This window comes from Haliotis asinina, chromosome 11 (genome assembly GCF_037392515.1).
Source record: "Haliotis asinina isolate JCU_RB_2024 chromosome 11, JCU_Hal_asi_v2, whole genome shotgun sequence".
Classification (NCBI taxonomy): Eukaryota; Metazoa; Mollusca; class Gastropoda; order Lepetellida; family Haliotidae; genus Haliotis; species Haliotis asinina.
The window spans coordinates 50,101,784-50,116,502 of NC_090290.1; the positions used below are offsets into that span (position 1 = coordinate 50,101,784).

At 41.4% G+C, this 14,719-nt stretch overlaps 1 protein-coding gene across 2 annotated transcripts; it reads right to left on the bottom strand.

Moving 5' to 3' along the window:
• Positions 1 to 8,659: 8,659 nt before the first annotated feature.
• LOC137256299 (putative defense protein 3) lies at positions 8,660 to 14,337 on the bottom strand. Of its 2 annotated transcripts, none has more exons than XM_067794047.1 (4): positions 14,049 to 14,337; positions 12,051 to 12,285; positions 10,812 to 10,900; positions 8,660 to 9,069 (listed from the first exon to the last, which is right to left on the bottom strand). In XM_067794047.1, the coding sequence occupies exons 1-4, from the start codon at positions 14,230 to 14,232 to the stop codon at positions 8,957 to 8,959; spliced, it is 621 nt and encodes a 206-aa protein (XP_067650148.1). In that variant the 5' UTR covers positions 14,233 to 14,337; the 3' UTR covers positions 8,660 to 8,956. The 2 variants fall into 2 exon arrangements, with proteins under 2 accessions (XP_067650148.1, XP_067650147.1); XM_067794046.1 differs by having other exon boundaries at positions 10,788 to 10,900.
• Between the last annotated feature and the right edge of the window lie 382 nt (positions 14,338 to 14,719).

Sequence of the window (14,719 nt, forward strand, 5' to 3'; positions counted from 1 at the left end):
ATAAGTTTAACTCTCAGGTGTCACACGGTGGAGATTTACGCAATTAGGCTACGATCATATTGACTCTCAGGTGTCACTCTGTGGAGATTTACGCAATTAGGCTACGATCATATTGACTCTCAGGTCTCTCTCTGTGGAGATTTACGCAATGCGGCTACGATCATGTTGTTCATAAGTTTAACTCTCAGGTCTCACTCTGTGGAGATTTACGCAATTAGGCTACGATCATTTTGACTCTCAGGTCTCTCTCTGTGGAGATTTACGCAATGCGGCTACGATCATATTGATCCTCAGGTCTCACTCTGTGGAGATTTACGCAATTAGGCTACGATCATATTGTTCATAAGTTTAACCCTCTGGTCTCTCTCTGTGGAGATTTACGCAATTAGGCTACGATCATGTTGTTCATAAGTTTAACTCTCAGGTCTCACTCTGCGGAGTTTTACGGAACTAGGCTACCATCATATTGTTCATGATTTTAGCTCTGAGGTCTCACTTTGTGGAGATTTACGGAATTAGACTACGATCATATTGTTCAAAAGTTTAACTCTCAGGTCTCTCTCTGTGGAAATTTACGAAATTAGGCTACGATCATATTGACTCTCAGGTCTCTCTCTGTGGAGATTTACGCAATTAGGCTACGATCATGTTGTTCACAAGTTTAACTCTCAGGTCTCACTCTGCGGAGATTTACGCAATTAGGCTACGATCATGTTGTTCATAAGTTTAACCCTCAGGTCTCTCTCTGTGGAGATTTACGCAATTAGGCTACGGTCATATTGATCCTCAGGTCTCTCTCTGTGGACATTTACGCAATTAGGCTACGATCATGTTGTTCATAAGTTTAACTCTCGGGTCTCACTCTGTGGTGATTTACGCAATTAGGCTACAATCATGTTGTTCATAAGTTTAACTCTCAGGTCTCACTGTGCGGAGATTTACGCAATTAGGCTACGATCATGTTGTTCATAAGTTTAACTCTCAGGTGTCACACGGTGGAGATTTACGCAATTAGGCTACGGTCATATTGATCCTCAGGTCTCTCTCTGTGGACATTTACGCAATTAGGCTACGATCATGTTGTTCATAAGTTTAACTCTCGGGTCTCACTCTGTGGAGATTTACGCAATTAGGCTACAATCATGTTGTTCATAAGTTTAACTCTCAGGTCTCACTCTGCGGAGATTTACGCAATTAGGCTACGATCATATTGTTCATAAGTTTAACTGTCAGGTGTCACACGGTGGAGATTTACGCAATTAGGCTACGATCATATTGACTCTGAGGTGTCACTCTGTGGAGATTTACGCAATGCGGTTACGATCATATTGACTCTCAGGTCTCTCTCTGTGGAGATTTACGCAATTAGGCTACGATCATATTGACTCTCAGGTCTCTCTCTGTGGAGATTTACGCAATTAGGCTACGATCATGTTGTTCATAAGTTTAACCCTCAGGTGTCACTCTGCGGAGATTTACGCAATTAGGCTACGATCATATTGTTCATAAGTTTAACTCTCACGTCTTTCTCTGTGGAGATTTACGCAATTAGGCTACGATCATTTTGTTCATAAGTTTAACTCTCAGGTCTCTCTCTGTGGAGACTTACGCAATTAGGCTACGATTATATTGTTCATATGTTTAACTCTCAGGTCTCACTCTGCGGAGATTTACGCAATTAGGCTACGGTCATATTGACTCTCAGGTCTCACTCTGTGGAGATTTGCGTAATTAGGCTACGATCATATTGACTCTCAGGTCCCTCTCTGTGGAGATTTACGCAATTAGGCTACGATCATGTTGTTCATAAGTTTAACTCTCAGGTCTCACTCTGTGGAGATTTGCTGAATTAGGCTACGATCATACTGACTCTCAGGTTTCTCTCTGTGGAGATTTACGCAAATAGGCTACGATCATGTTGACTCTCAGGTCTCTCTCTGTGGAGATTTACGCAATGCGGCTACGATCATGTTGTTCATAAGTTTAACTCTCAGGTCTCACTCTGTGGAGATTTACGCAATTAGGCTACGATCATGTTGTTCATAAGTTTAACTCTCAGGTCTCTCTCTGTGGAGATTTACGCAATTAGGCTACGATTATATTGACTCTCAGGTCTCTCTGTGTGGAGATTTACGCAATTATTCTACGATCATATTGACTCTCAGGTCTCTCTGTGTGGAGATTTACGCAATTAGGCTACGATCACATTGACTCTCAGGTCTCTCTCTTTGTGGAGATTTATGCAGTTAGGCTACGATCATGTTGTTCATAAGTGTAACCCTCAGGTCTCTCTCAGTGGAGATTTACGCAATTAGGCTACGATCATGTTGTTCATAAGTTTAACTCTCAGGTCTCACTCTGCGGAGATTTACGCAATTAGGCTACGATCATATTGTTCATAAGTTTAACTGTCAGGTGTCACACGGTGGAGATTTACGCAATTAGGCTACGGTCATATTGACTCTCAGGTCTCACTCTGTGGAGATTTGCGTAATTAGGCTACGATCATATTGACTCTCAGGTCCCTCTCTGTGGAGATTTACGCAATTAGGCTACGATCATGTTGTTCATAAGTTTAACTCTCAGGTCTCACTCTGTGGAGATTTGCTGAATTAGGCTACGATCATACTGACTCTCAGGTCTCTCTCTGTAGAGATTTACGCAATTAGGCTACGATCATGTTGTTCATAAGTTTAACTCTCAGGTCTCACTCTGCGGAGATTTACTCAGTTAGGCTACGATCATATTGTTCATAAGTTTAACTCTCAGGTCTCTCTAACACAAGTTCTTTCTCCGTGGCTGTTCATAAGTGTAACCCTCAGGTCTCTCTCTGTGGAGATTTACGCAACTAGGCTACGATCATATTGATCCTTAGGTCTCTCTCTGTGGAGATTTACGCAATTAGGCTACGATCATGTTGTTCATAAGTTTAACTCTCAAGTCTCACTCTGCGGAGATTTACGCAATTAGGCTACGATCATATTGTTCATAAGTTTAACTGTCAGGTGTCACACGGTGGAGATTTACGCAATTAGGCTACGATCATTTTGACTCTCAGGTCTCTGTCTGTGGAGATTTACGCAATTAGGCTACGATCATATTGACTCTCAGGTCTCTCTCTGTGGAGATTTACGCAATGCGGGTACGATCATATTGATCCTCAGGTCTCACTCTGTGGAGATTTACGCAATTAGGCTACGATCATATTGTTCATAAGTTTAACCCTCAGGTCTCTCTCTGTGGAGATTTACGCAATTAGAGTACGATCATGTTGTTCATAAGTTTAACTGTAAGGTCTCACTCTGCGGAGATTTACGGAATTAGGCTACCATCATATTGTTCATGATTTTAACTCTCAGGTCTCACTTTGTGGAGATTTAGGGAATTAGGCTACGATCATGTTGTTCAGAAGTTTAACTCTCCGGTCTCTCTCTGTGGAGATTTACGCAATTAGGCTACGATCATATTGACTCTCAGGTCTCTCTCTGTGGAGATTTACGCAATTAGGCTACGATCATGTTGTTCATAAGTTTAACCCTCAGGTCTCACTCTGTGGAGATTTACGCAATTAGACTACGATCATATTGTTCATAAGTTTAACCCTGAGGTCTCACTCTGTGGAGATTTACGGAATTATGCTACGATCATATTGATCCTGAAGTCTCTCTCTGTGGAGATTTACACAATTAGGCTACGATCATATTGATCCTCAGGTCTCTCTCTGTGGAGATTTACGCAATTATTCTACGATCATGTTGTTCATAAGTTTAACTCTCAGGTCTCACTTTGTGGAGATTTACGCAATTAGGCTACGATCATATTGTTCATAAGTTTAACTGTCAGGTGTCACACGGTGGAGATTTACGCAATTAGGCTACGGTCATATTGACTCTCAGGTCTCACTCTGTGGAGATTTGCGTAATTAGGCTACGATCATATTGACTCTCAGGTCCCTCTCTGTGGAGATTTACGCAATTAGGCTACGATCATGTTGTTCATAAGTTTAACTCTCAGGTCTCACTCTGTGGAGATTTGCTGAATTAGGCTACGATCATACTGACTCTCAGGTCTCTCTCTGTGGAGATTTACGCAATTAGGCTACGATCATGTTGTTCATAAGTTTAACTCTCAGGTCTCACTCTGCGGAGATTTACTCAGTTAGGCTACGATCATATTGTTCATAAGTTTAACTCTCAGGTCTCTCTAACACAAGTTCTTTCTCCGTGGCTGTTCATAAGTGTAACCCTCAGGTCTCTCTCTGTGGAGATTTACGCAACTAGGCTACGATCATATTGATCCTTAGGTCTCTCTCTGTGGAGATTTACGCAATTAGGCTACGATCATGTTGTTCATAAGTTTAACTCTCAAGTCTCACTCTGCGGAGATTTACGCAATTAGGCTACGATCATATTGTTCATAAGTTTAACTGTCAGGTGTCACACGGTGGAGATTTACGCAATTAGGCTACGATCATTTTGACTCTCAGGTGTCACTCTGTGGAGATTTACGCAATTAGGCTACGATCATATTGACTCTCAGGTCTCTCTCTGTGGAGATTTACGCAATGCGGGTACGATCATATTGATCCTCAGGTCTCACTCTGTGGAGATTTACGCAATTAGGCTACGATCATATTGTTCATAAGTTTAACCCTCAGGTCTCTCTCTGTGGAGATTTACGCAATTAGAGTACGATCATGTTGTTCATAAGTTTAACTGTAAGGTCTCACTCTGCGGAGATTTACGGAATTAGGCTACCCTTATATTGTTCATGATTTTAACTCTCAGGTCTCACTTTGTGGAGATTTAGGGAATTAGGCTACGATCATGTTGTTCAGAAGTTTAACTCTCAGGTCTCTCTCTGTGGAGATTTACGCAATTAGGCTACGATCATATTGACTCTCAGGTCTCTCTCTGTGGAGATTTACGCAATTAGGCTACGATCATGTTGTTCATAAGTTTAACCCTCAGGTCTCACTCTGTGGAGATTTACGCAATTAGACTACGATCATATTGTTCATAAGTTTAACCCTGAGGTCTCACTCTGTGGAGATTTACGGAATTAGGCTACGATCATATTGATCCTGAAGTCTCTCTCTGTGGAGATTTACACAATTAGGCTACGATCATATTGATCCTCAGGTCTCTCTCTGTGGAGATTTACGCAATTATTCTACGATCATGTTGTTCATAAGTTTAACTCTCAGGTCTCACTTTGTGGAGATTTACGCAATTAGGCTACGATCATATTGTTCATAAGTTTAACTCTCAGGTCTCTCTCTGTGGAGATTTACGCAATTAGACTACGATCATGTTGTTCATAAGTTTAACTCTCAGGTCTCTCTCTGTGGAGATTTACGCAATTAGGCTACGATCATGTTGTTCATAAGTTTAACTCTCAAGTCTCACTCTGCGGAGATTTACGCAATTAGGCTACGATCATATTGTTCATAAGTTTAACTGTCAGGTGTCACACGGTGGAGATTTACGCAATTAGGCTACGATCATTTTGACTCTCAGGTGTCACTCTGTGGAGATTTACGCAATTAGGCTACGATCATATTGACTCTCAGGTCTCTCTCTGTGGAGATTTACGCAATGCGGGTACGATCATATTGATCCTCAGGTCTCACTCTGTGGAGATTTACGCAATTAGGCTACGGTCATATTGTTCATAAGTTTAACCCTCAGGTCTCTCTCTGTGGAGATTTACGCAATTTGAGTACGATCATGTTGTTCATAAGTTTAACTGTAAGGTCTCACTCTGCGGAGATTTACGGAATTAGGCTACCATCATATTGTTCATGATTTTAACTCTCAGGTCTCACTTTGTGGAGATTTAGGGAATTAGGCTACGATCATGTTGTTCAGAAGTTTAACTCTCAGGTCTCTCTCTGTGGAGATTTACGCAATTAGGCTACGATCATATTGACTCTCAGGTCTCTCTCTGTGGAGATTTACGCAATTAGGCTACGATCATGTTGTTCATAAGTTTAACCCTCAGGTCTCACTCTGTGGAGATTTACGCAATTAGACTACGATCATATTGTTCATAAGTTTAACCCTGAGGTCTCACTCTGTGGAGATTTACGGAATTAGGCTACGATCATATTGATCCTGAAGTCTCTCTCTGTGGAGATTTACACAATTAGGCTACGATCATATTGATCCTCAGGTCTCTCTCTGTGGAGATTTACGCAATTATTCTACGATCATGTTGTTCATAAGTTTAACTCTCAGGTCTCACTTTGTGGAGATTTACGCAATTAGGCTACGATCATATTGTTCATAAGTTTAACTCTCAGGTCTCTCTCTGTGGAGATTTACGCAATTAGACTACGATCATGTTGTTCATAAGTTTAACTCTCAGGTCTCTCTGTGTGGAGATTTACGCAGTTAGACTACGATCATGTTGTTCATAAGTTTAACTCTCAGGCCTCACTCTGTGGAGATTTACGCAGTTAGGCTACGATCATGTTGTTCATAAGTTTTACTCTCAGGTCTCACTCTGCGGAGATTTACGCAATTAGGCTACGATTATATTGTTCATAAGTTTAACCCTCAGGTCTCACTCTGTGGAGAGTTACGCAATTAGGCTACGATCATGTTGATCCTCAGGTCTCTCTCTGTGGAGATTTACGCAATTAGGCTACGATCATATTGATCCTCAGGTCTCTCTCTGTGGAGATTTACGCAATTAGGCTACGATCATGTTGTTCATAAGTTTAACTCTCGGGTCTCACTCTGTGGAGATTTACGCAATTAGACTACGATCATGTTGTTCATAAGTTTAACTCTCAGGTGTCACTTTGTGGAGATTTACGCAATTAGGCTACGATCATGTTGTTGATAAGTTTAACTCTCAGGTCTCTCTGTGTGGAGATTTACGCAATTAGGCTACGATCATGTTGTTCATAAGTTTAACTCTCAGGTCTCACTTTGTGGAGATTTACGCAATTAGGCTACGATCATATTGTTCATAAGTTTAACTCTCAGGTCTCTCTCTGTGGAGATTTACGCAATTAGGCTACGATCATGTTGTTCATAAGTTTAACTCTCAAGTCTCACTCTGCGGAGATTTACGCAATTAGGCTACGATCATATTGTTCATAAGTTTAACTCTCAGGTCTCTCTCTGTGGAGATTTACGCAATTTGGTTCAGTCATTACATCGAAAGATGAAAGGGTGCAGTCAAGTGGTAAGTGTATATTACCTGATTTTTTCAAAAGACAAAACATAGCCTTGGTACCCGCAGATGCAAGTGCCTTAATTGCCTGAATACATCTTCTATTACGATGAAGGGAAATACCAAGGTAACAGTAGGAGTCTACTACCTCAAGAGGCACCTCACCATAGTAAAGTTTTAACTTAGATGACTTTGCAGGACCACTACCAAAAACAACAACTTTAGTTTTGGATAAATTGACAGATAGCTTCCATTCATTACAGTAACAATAAAATGCATTAAGAGATTTTTGAAGATCATAAGGATCATCGCCGAAGAGGACGGTATCATCAGTCAGTAAACCAATGAATTTCAAACACTGAAGTAAACGACGATGAACCTAAACGTACATTGCTCATTTCAATTATGCAGCCACGGAGAAAGAACTTGTGTTAGTAATCAGAGTGCACCACATCGACAGGTTTTTGTGACTTTTATTTTTTCGCTTGGTCCACACAATATATGTATGTAAAATTCTGCGAACGATCTGTCATTGTAATTGCTCCAGTTTCTGTTTATTTCACCACCAAAATTTTGGCACAGTCCCTCATCCACTGTTGCATTAACGCCCATGCATCTCGCTTTCGCGCTCTTCCTTTAGTTGTGCCCGTGTAACAAAGCGGAAAGCGCAGAAATAAATCATGACAGTTTCTTAAACAACTTTTTAACTTTTGTGACAAACAACATGCATTTTTTGGAAGGATCTTCCTGTTGTTTTTATTGCACCCCACGTTGGTTTGGTTCTTTTATGGCTGTTTGTTTTAGATTAGATGTGTGTTAGATTGCAATTCATCGGTATCATTTTGTCTCAAACGGACTGTATATTGATGCTATGACACTTGTCCAGACTTGAGTATTTACAGACCAGGGTTATACAGTCTGGATCTGACATTCCAGTGCTCAACAGCATCGACATCGATTTACGCAAATGGGAACCGAACACACACGTGCCAACCAAGTCAGCGAGCCTGACCTCCGTTAAATGTCACTTACGACAAGCATGGCTTGACGAAGACCAATAACCCGGATCTTCATCGGTCGGTTATAACGGTTCTTAAGCGACGCACTTGCTGCAGTGTCTAGAGGGACATTGTTCTTTGGATTATCTACGGCGATCAAAGAAATATGATGGCGGGGGCTCTTAATGTACGTGCTCCCATACTGTGTCAAGACAATTTGGGGCGGTGTGGTAGCCTTGTGGTTAAAGCGTTTGCTCGCCACACCGAAAATCCTGGTTAGATTCTCCTCATGGCCACAATGCGTGAAGCCCATTTCTTGTTTCATCCGACTGGAATTATTGTTACACGGGGCGTACAATTAGTCTCACTCACTCACAAGAATTTGCTTTGATTCTGTGTCTGAATGCATTCAACACAATTTTCTACAACCCCAAAGGCTTCCAGGTTTCAAGACAAAATCGCAAAACTCGAATGAAATCGCTTGATAGTTTAATTGGAAAATATTTACAAAAATATGGCGAAAATATATTGTGAAATGTACATATGCAATATATTATACATGGAATGACGGGTAGCTGTTGAATCATATCCAAAGAAAACCCGGTCTGCACCAGGAAATGTAACAAACATTCTCAGTATTCAGTCATTCCAATATCTTGACTTCTTCGCCCGCGAAGTATAGGTCTCTCGGGCAATACAACAAACGTTCTCCACGTAGCTGATGCTCTGTCTAGTTTGGTCCAAGTCTCTGGTTCTCAGTCCCGCATCCACAACTACCTCATCAACAATGCACATGACGTCATCAGTGCTGCAGAGAGTAGACCAGTCACTGCCGTCGTGTACTGTGACACTGCCGTTCCGCCCACTCCTGGCCCAGCCGATGTGCCTGGAACATAGAAGCGTAGAACCTTACAACTCTTTTTCTACATGCATCTGTTTTCTGAAGAACTATTGATAAACAAAGCGATCGAGATAGTTTTATGCCGCTTTTAGCAGTAATCCAGCAATATCACGGTGGGGACACCAGAAATGGGCTTCACACATTGTACCCATGTGGGGAATAGAACCCGGATCTTTGGCGTGACTAGCGAACGCTTTAAGCACAAGACTACCCGCTGCCCCTGGCGAACTGTCAAAAATCATGGAGGGCCGTTTGAAAATGCAGCTGCTTTTATGTTGTATTTTTCTATATACAGTATTATCTGACAACCTGAAGTGAATTGGTTTTGCTAAGTTCCAGTCTCACAATCCCCATTTTGTTTTGTTTTGTATCTCGGTACCCCCAAAAGAGGGATACCAAGAAATGTATCAGAAACTTTGGGAAACAAAATAATCAAGAAACATTTAGTGTGTTTGAGACAGGCAGTAGTTCTCTAGAATCAAACTTAGATAATAAAGTACATAAAATGTACAATCGCTTGTTAAAGTGATTCCCCTTTCATGTTTACATAAATAGCTAGGTTTGGAGACACAGTCAACCCCTTTCCCATGCCGTACTCATAAGGACATATCCTATTCTATGTTTTACTTAATATTCATTCATAATGTCAAGGGTTCAAACTAAATACCGAATGGTCACACAGGTGTCAGTTCTCAATAGGTTGTAAACAGAGCCAGTTTGAATATTCTTACACAGTGTTTATGAAAGACTAAAACGGATGTGTCCTTTAAAAGCAGCCACCGTTTAAATCTATATCAAGGAATTCAAATCTTTGGCTGTTGATTATGTGTCATATAACACCACATTCAACATAAACTGACGATCAAAGAATGTTGTCACCTTAGAATTGCGATTAATCCAAAAACGGATTTTTAACGTGTTAACATGTTAGTGACTTATGGTAACACAGCATTCGAACTCAATCCACCCATTTGCAAAGAACCCAGCTCATGCACCAGCCAATGCATGCCCGGCGTAGTACAGTCCACTAGACTTGATTATTTTGACAAATATAGAATTGGATACACATAACGTACATGATTTAGACAAATTAGCATTGACTGCTTTCAGGTGTTTAGCAAGTCAGTCTTTTTCGTGTAAGCCCGATAGGATGCAGAACTACTTTGATAGTACTGAGGAGTTGCCTAACAGATTATGCAATAACCATGTGTACACTCGAGATGTTTTTCATAGATTTACCTACACCCTTGGCTTTCCGGGTGTGTAGTGCGCAATGACAAAAAGTATTATCTAGCCTCATGTAAGAATGTCGAGTTTTGATTGGTCCACGTGACTCTGATAAAATACCATTTACATCCATCACGATCCGCCAGCGGGAGTATACGACTTTTATACTCCCGCTGCGAAAGTCATATCCTCCCTCTTCGCCTCGGTGACGACGCGAGAAGTGAGAAAAGCGTGCATCGACAAGCCTTTAGTAACGTGCGGTGCATTGAGGTCAAACGATCAGCTGGTGTCAACATGGCAGCAAGTCCATTCGATGCGTGTTGTTTTGTTTTGATTTAGTGAAAACATTCAGCTAGATAATTGCGTTATCACATCGTGTCGAGGGAAATAAGGGCACATCGACACGATGTGATAACTTATACAGTGCAGGAGGTTGTTTGGAAGACAAAACCCAGTATAGGCGCTGTGTAGCTCACCTTCCGGGATGGGAGAGGATGTACCTGGTGGGGGTGGTTGAGACCCGGAAAAAGAGAGGGCGCCGGATGAAAGGACCCCGAAGTATATCTGCCTGCTTTGGACTACAGTGCCGCTGAAAAAAGACGATACCGTGAAACATTCGTGATATATTTGTTAGAGGTGAAGTGTTATTGTATTGTTATGAATGTATACAACAGAGAAACTCACGTGGGTGTATTTTAATATCATATATTGCCACGAGTTAAGAATAAGAAAACCTGCCATTCCTTTGATATCATACGTAAGAGGGTGAAATTAAATTCATCATTCAGTATCATACTTAATTTATCGTTCAAAAGAAATAACACTTTCATTTGCAGACATGCGGATGAATACATAAAAAACAAAACAAAAATAAAACCAAAAAACAAAACAAGAATACTGGATGAGGGAACGGGTGACATCATTACGTCATGAAAAAAAACAAGCATCGAAAAAAGTAGTGCTAGCATTTATTGCTTTAAGTTCTGCAGTTCATAAGTTTCACCATTTCCTGGTGGCATTTTGAGCAAACATTTATGTTGTTAGAATAAATAATGAATAAAAAGTAAAAAGTATGTCAGTTGCTGTGGCCATCCTTGTTTACAGCTTGGGCAGATGAAAAAAGTCCCAAAATACTGACCAGTCAGTAATTAGCTCAAAACCAAAACGATATCTCCTAGGGGATAATCCCCTGTTACGTTACGGTTCGGTTAAAACCCACGCAAAGTACAAGTTTTAATACATATGTAAAGCCGTATTACTATTTCGGTTGACATACCGACGGGGTGCTTAATATATCCACAACAATAGTACCCCTACCCCCACCCCCCAAAAAATTAAAAAAACAACAACAACAACAACAACAACAAAAAAAATAGAAAAAAAACCCTAAACGACTCGCACTCGCAGTACAGTAGCTGTGTGCTTTGACCGTACATAGTACATTTTCGTAACAGTGTAGCAGATATAAAAGTGTGAATGGAGGCACCAGCCCTCTCCCCTGCCCCCAAACCCAACACCAGACACAAATGCTTCAGACCACAGGTAGCACTAGGCCAGGTCTTCACGCAGAGGAGATTGACACAATTGAAAATGACATTAAACTTTCTTAAGTGATAAGTAAGTATTTTCTGAAGTAATAAATACTTGGGTTATCCAAAAAATTGTATACTTTGGCATTACACGGACTGCAGGCTCAATAAATAAAGATGAGATAAGAAAACCCCAAAACCTTAACTCACAGTATCTCAATCTGCCCCACGTTTCTGGCTGGGGGCATCCACGTCATCTGTAGCATGACTCGCGGCTGCGCAGAGGAGTGGGTGATGGAGTCCCCGGGGGAGAAACAAGAAAGGAGCTTTGTCGAAACTGGCGGCTGGGAGAACTGACCAACAGATGTGCTGTTGTCCCCTTTCACTCGGGCTTGCAACAGGAACGCCATGAACGGCACCGACTGATCATTTGATTGGATGGTGACTGTAACAAGTAAATGCACATTTTAAGAGGGCATGAGTTTAATATTTCAACCGATAAATCTTTAAAGACATAAAATAACATTGTAAATTCCACTGTAGTCTGTGTTTTCTTAAAATTGCACTTGCACAAAACGATCTAAGCTCTAAACTACCTGAAGTCAGTTTTTGAGTATGGGAGTAACGCTATGATCGCTTTGAGCATGCTGATCCTGATCTACATAGGATCGTGATGTATTGACATCATACTTTCCAGTTAAAGTTTGGGTGAAATTCTCAAATGAACTTTGAGACGTTCCCTGACATAGGTCGCTCATTCAGCAAGTTGTATTCATCAACCACGCCCATTCTCTCAGGCAATGACTGACATACTTGTTTTTTCACGGACATGGTTAACAGAATTACTTCCCAAATATTTGTGTAGACATCAGAATTTGGCCAGTGTAGGACCATACTGGTTCAGTGATTCGCGATGGCGTCAATGAATATGAATCACGCATATTTAGCTGGAGGCGTCGTATGTCGCCCGAACAGGCCCGTTAAAAGGTCACGGCACTTCGCGAGACCTTACGTTGTTTGGTATTTCCGGTGACTAACAACGTTTCATACCTTTTGGAATGGTCATTTGGCCTGTCAATTGATAGTACGGAACCGGTGATCCTTGAAGGAATAACACATCTGCAGTTTAACCATTCCAAAATTAGCTAACTAGTGCGACTGTCAACAACAGTGATAGCCAATCGTGGTTGTACACTTGGTCCAGCCTAGTAACGTTATATTTGACGGTATCGCAAGTTGGAAACCAGAAGTGGTTCTTGAATATACGCTTGTCACCGGAGGTCTAGCACAGGAAGTAGCGTCTTGCGAGCCCTATACTGTGACACAGCAGAGTGTTTGAATACGTACACACTTTTCAGACCACAAAACGTGATTTGTTTCTCATTTTTTCCGTCATTAGTAGAAAATATACACACGCTATTGTAAAACAATAATATTGAGTAGAGATTACGTTTAAGAGGTGTAAACTAGAAAGTAACTATTTTTCATTTGAGCTTGAAATTATTTAAACGCCATTGAAATGAAAATCCGGATTAACACTCTGAAACGTAATGTAATGTCTTTTTCCCAAATCAAGGACATTTTGTTTATAACACAACGACGTTTGCGGCAGTGTGTGCTAGAAGTGGCGTCGACTCATAACGCCCTGAGGAGCCATACCAGAACAGCTGGAGGCGTGATACAGCGCCTTAACCTCTTATCTAACACCTCAAGTTACCGACCGGCATTTCCTTCATTGACGTCGATTGTTGTATAATACAGAGTGTGGGTAGACCCCGAAGGATGAGAGATGTAATTGCAGCTGATCTGCGTAATCAGTTCCGTGAAAGGTACATAATTATTGAGTGAATAAGTTTTACGCTGCTTTCAGCAATCAATATACTAGCAAATATCCTTGCGGGTGAAATTTACTTCACAGATTGTTCCTTTACGAAAGGCTTCGAACGTTTTGTACATGTCGTCCCTGATCCTGAGTTTGGACCAGGCAACCCAGTGGTCAGCATCATGAGCATCGATCGACGCAAATGCGATACGATGACATGTCTGCGAGCCTAACCACTTGATCCCGTTAGCCGCCATTTAAAGAAAGAAAGGATTTCTGAAGAACAGTTCTAACCCGACATGGACTTTCAGACATCTTAAAATGAAAAATATGAAAAAAGTATCTGTGAAAGACATTTCAAGAACAGGAAGTTACAATTATCTTACCAGTGATGGGCGTATTTGGAGAATACTGTAAACTACTGACACCTATCCTGTAGGGGGCGCTGATCGTCTGGGGGGCCGTGCCTCTGTGTAAGGGTAGAAGACCTGGACACGCCCTATTGGGAGCCCCGCTTGGGTAGGCAGTGATCAACGTGGCATGGAGCACAAACGCCAACACAGGTAACATTTCCACTTGCTGGTATAAAGTCCTTTTAACGTTAGCTCTTTACTCGAGGTATCCTAGAATGCCTCCGTTCTCTTCTCCGTGGTCGTATACTTATGCGTCTTCCACAAGGCCTCACCTGGTAATGACGGCCCGGCAGGTAGGAAGTATTCACAGGTGCATCGACACTTCCTGATCACGTGATAAGAAGCCGCCCCTGGCATCCTTAATCAATCATGATCAATAACGATAAGTATCGAATGGGTGTGTATTTCACGTGACGTCATACATGTTAATATGTATGTAATCTCTCGTATCAACAGGCTGGCGAACCAAAGCATATACCTGTTTCATGGTGTACGAGAAATGAACCGAAAGCGGAATTGTTACTGGTTGGTGAAGTGAGTTACATTATTTCGGCGACAGCTGATTTTTGTATTGTTTGGGCCAGTTCCACTTTTCAAGTTTATGACTTTCTCTCTTTACTCACCTTTTTACCTGGCATCATCAC

Coding starts and splice junctions, on each gene's coding strand:
- LOC137256299 (XM_067794046.1), bottom strand. CDS start 14,232: ATGTTACCTGTGTTGGCGTTTGTGCTCCATGCCACGTTGATCACTGCC. Junction 12,286..14,048: donor TCCAAATACGCCCATCACTG/GTAAGATAATTG, acceptor TACTTGTTACAG/TCACCATCCAATCAAATGAT. Junction 10,901..12,050: donor GTGGGGCAGATTGAGATACT/GTGAGTTAAGGT, acceptor GTCTTTTTTCAG/CGGCACTGTAGTCCAAAGCA.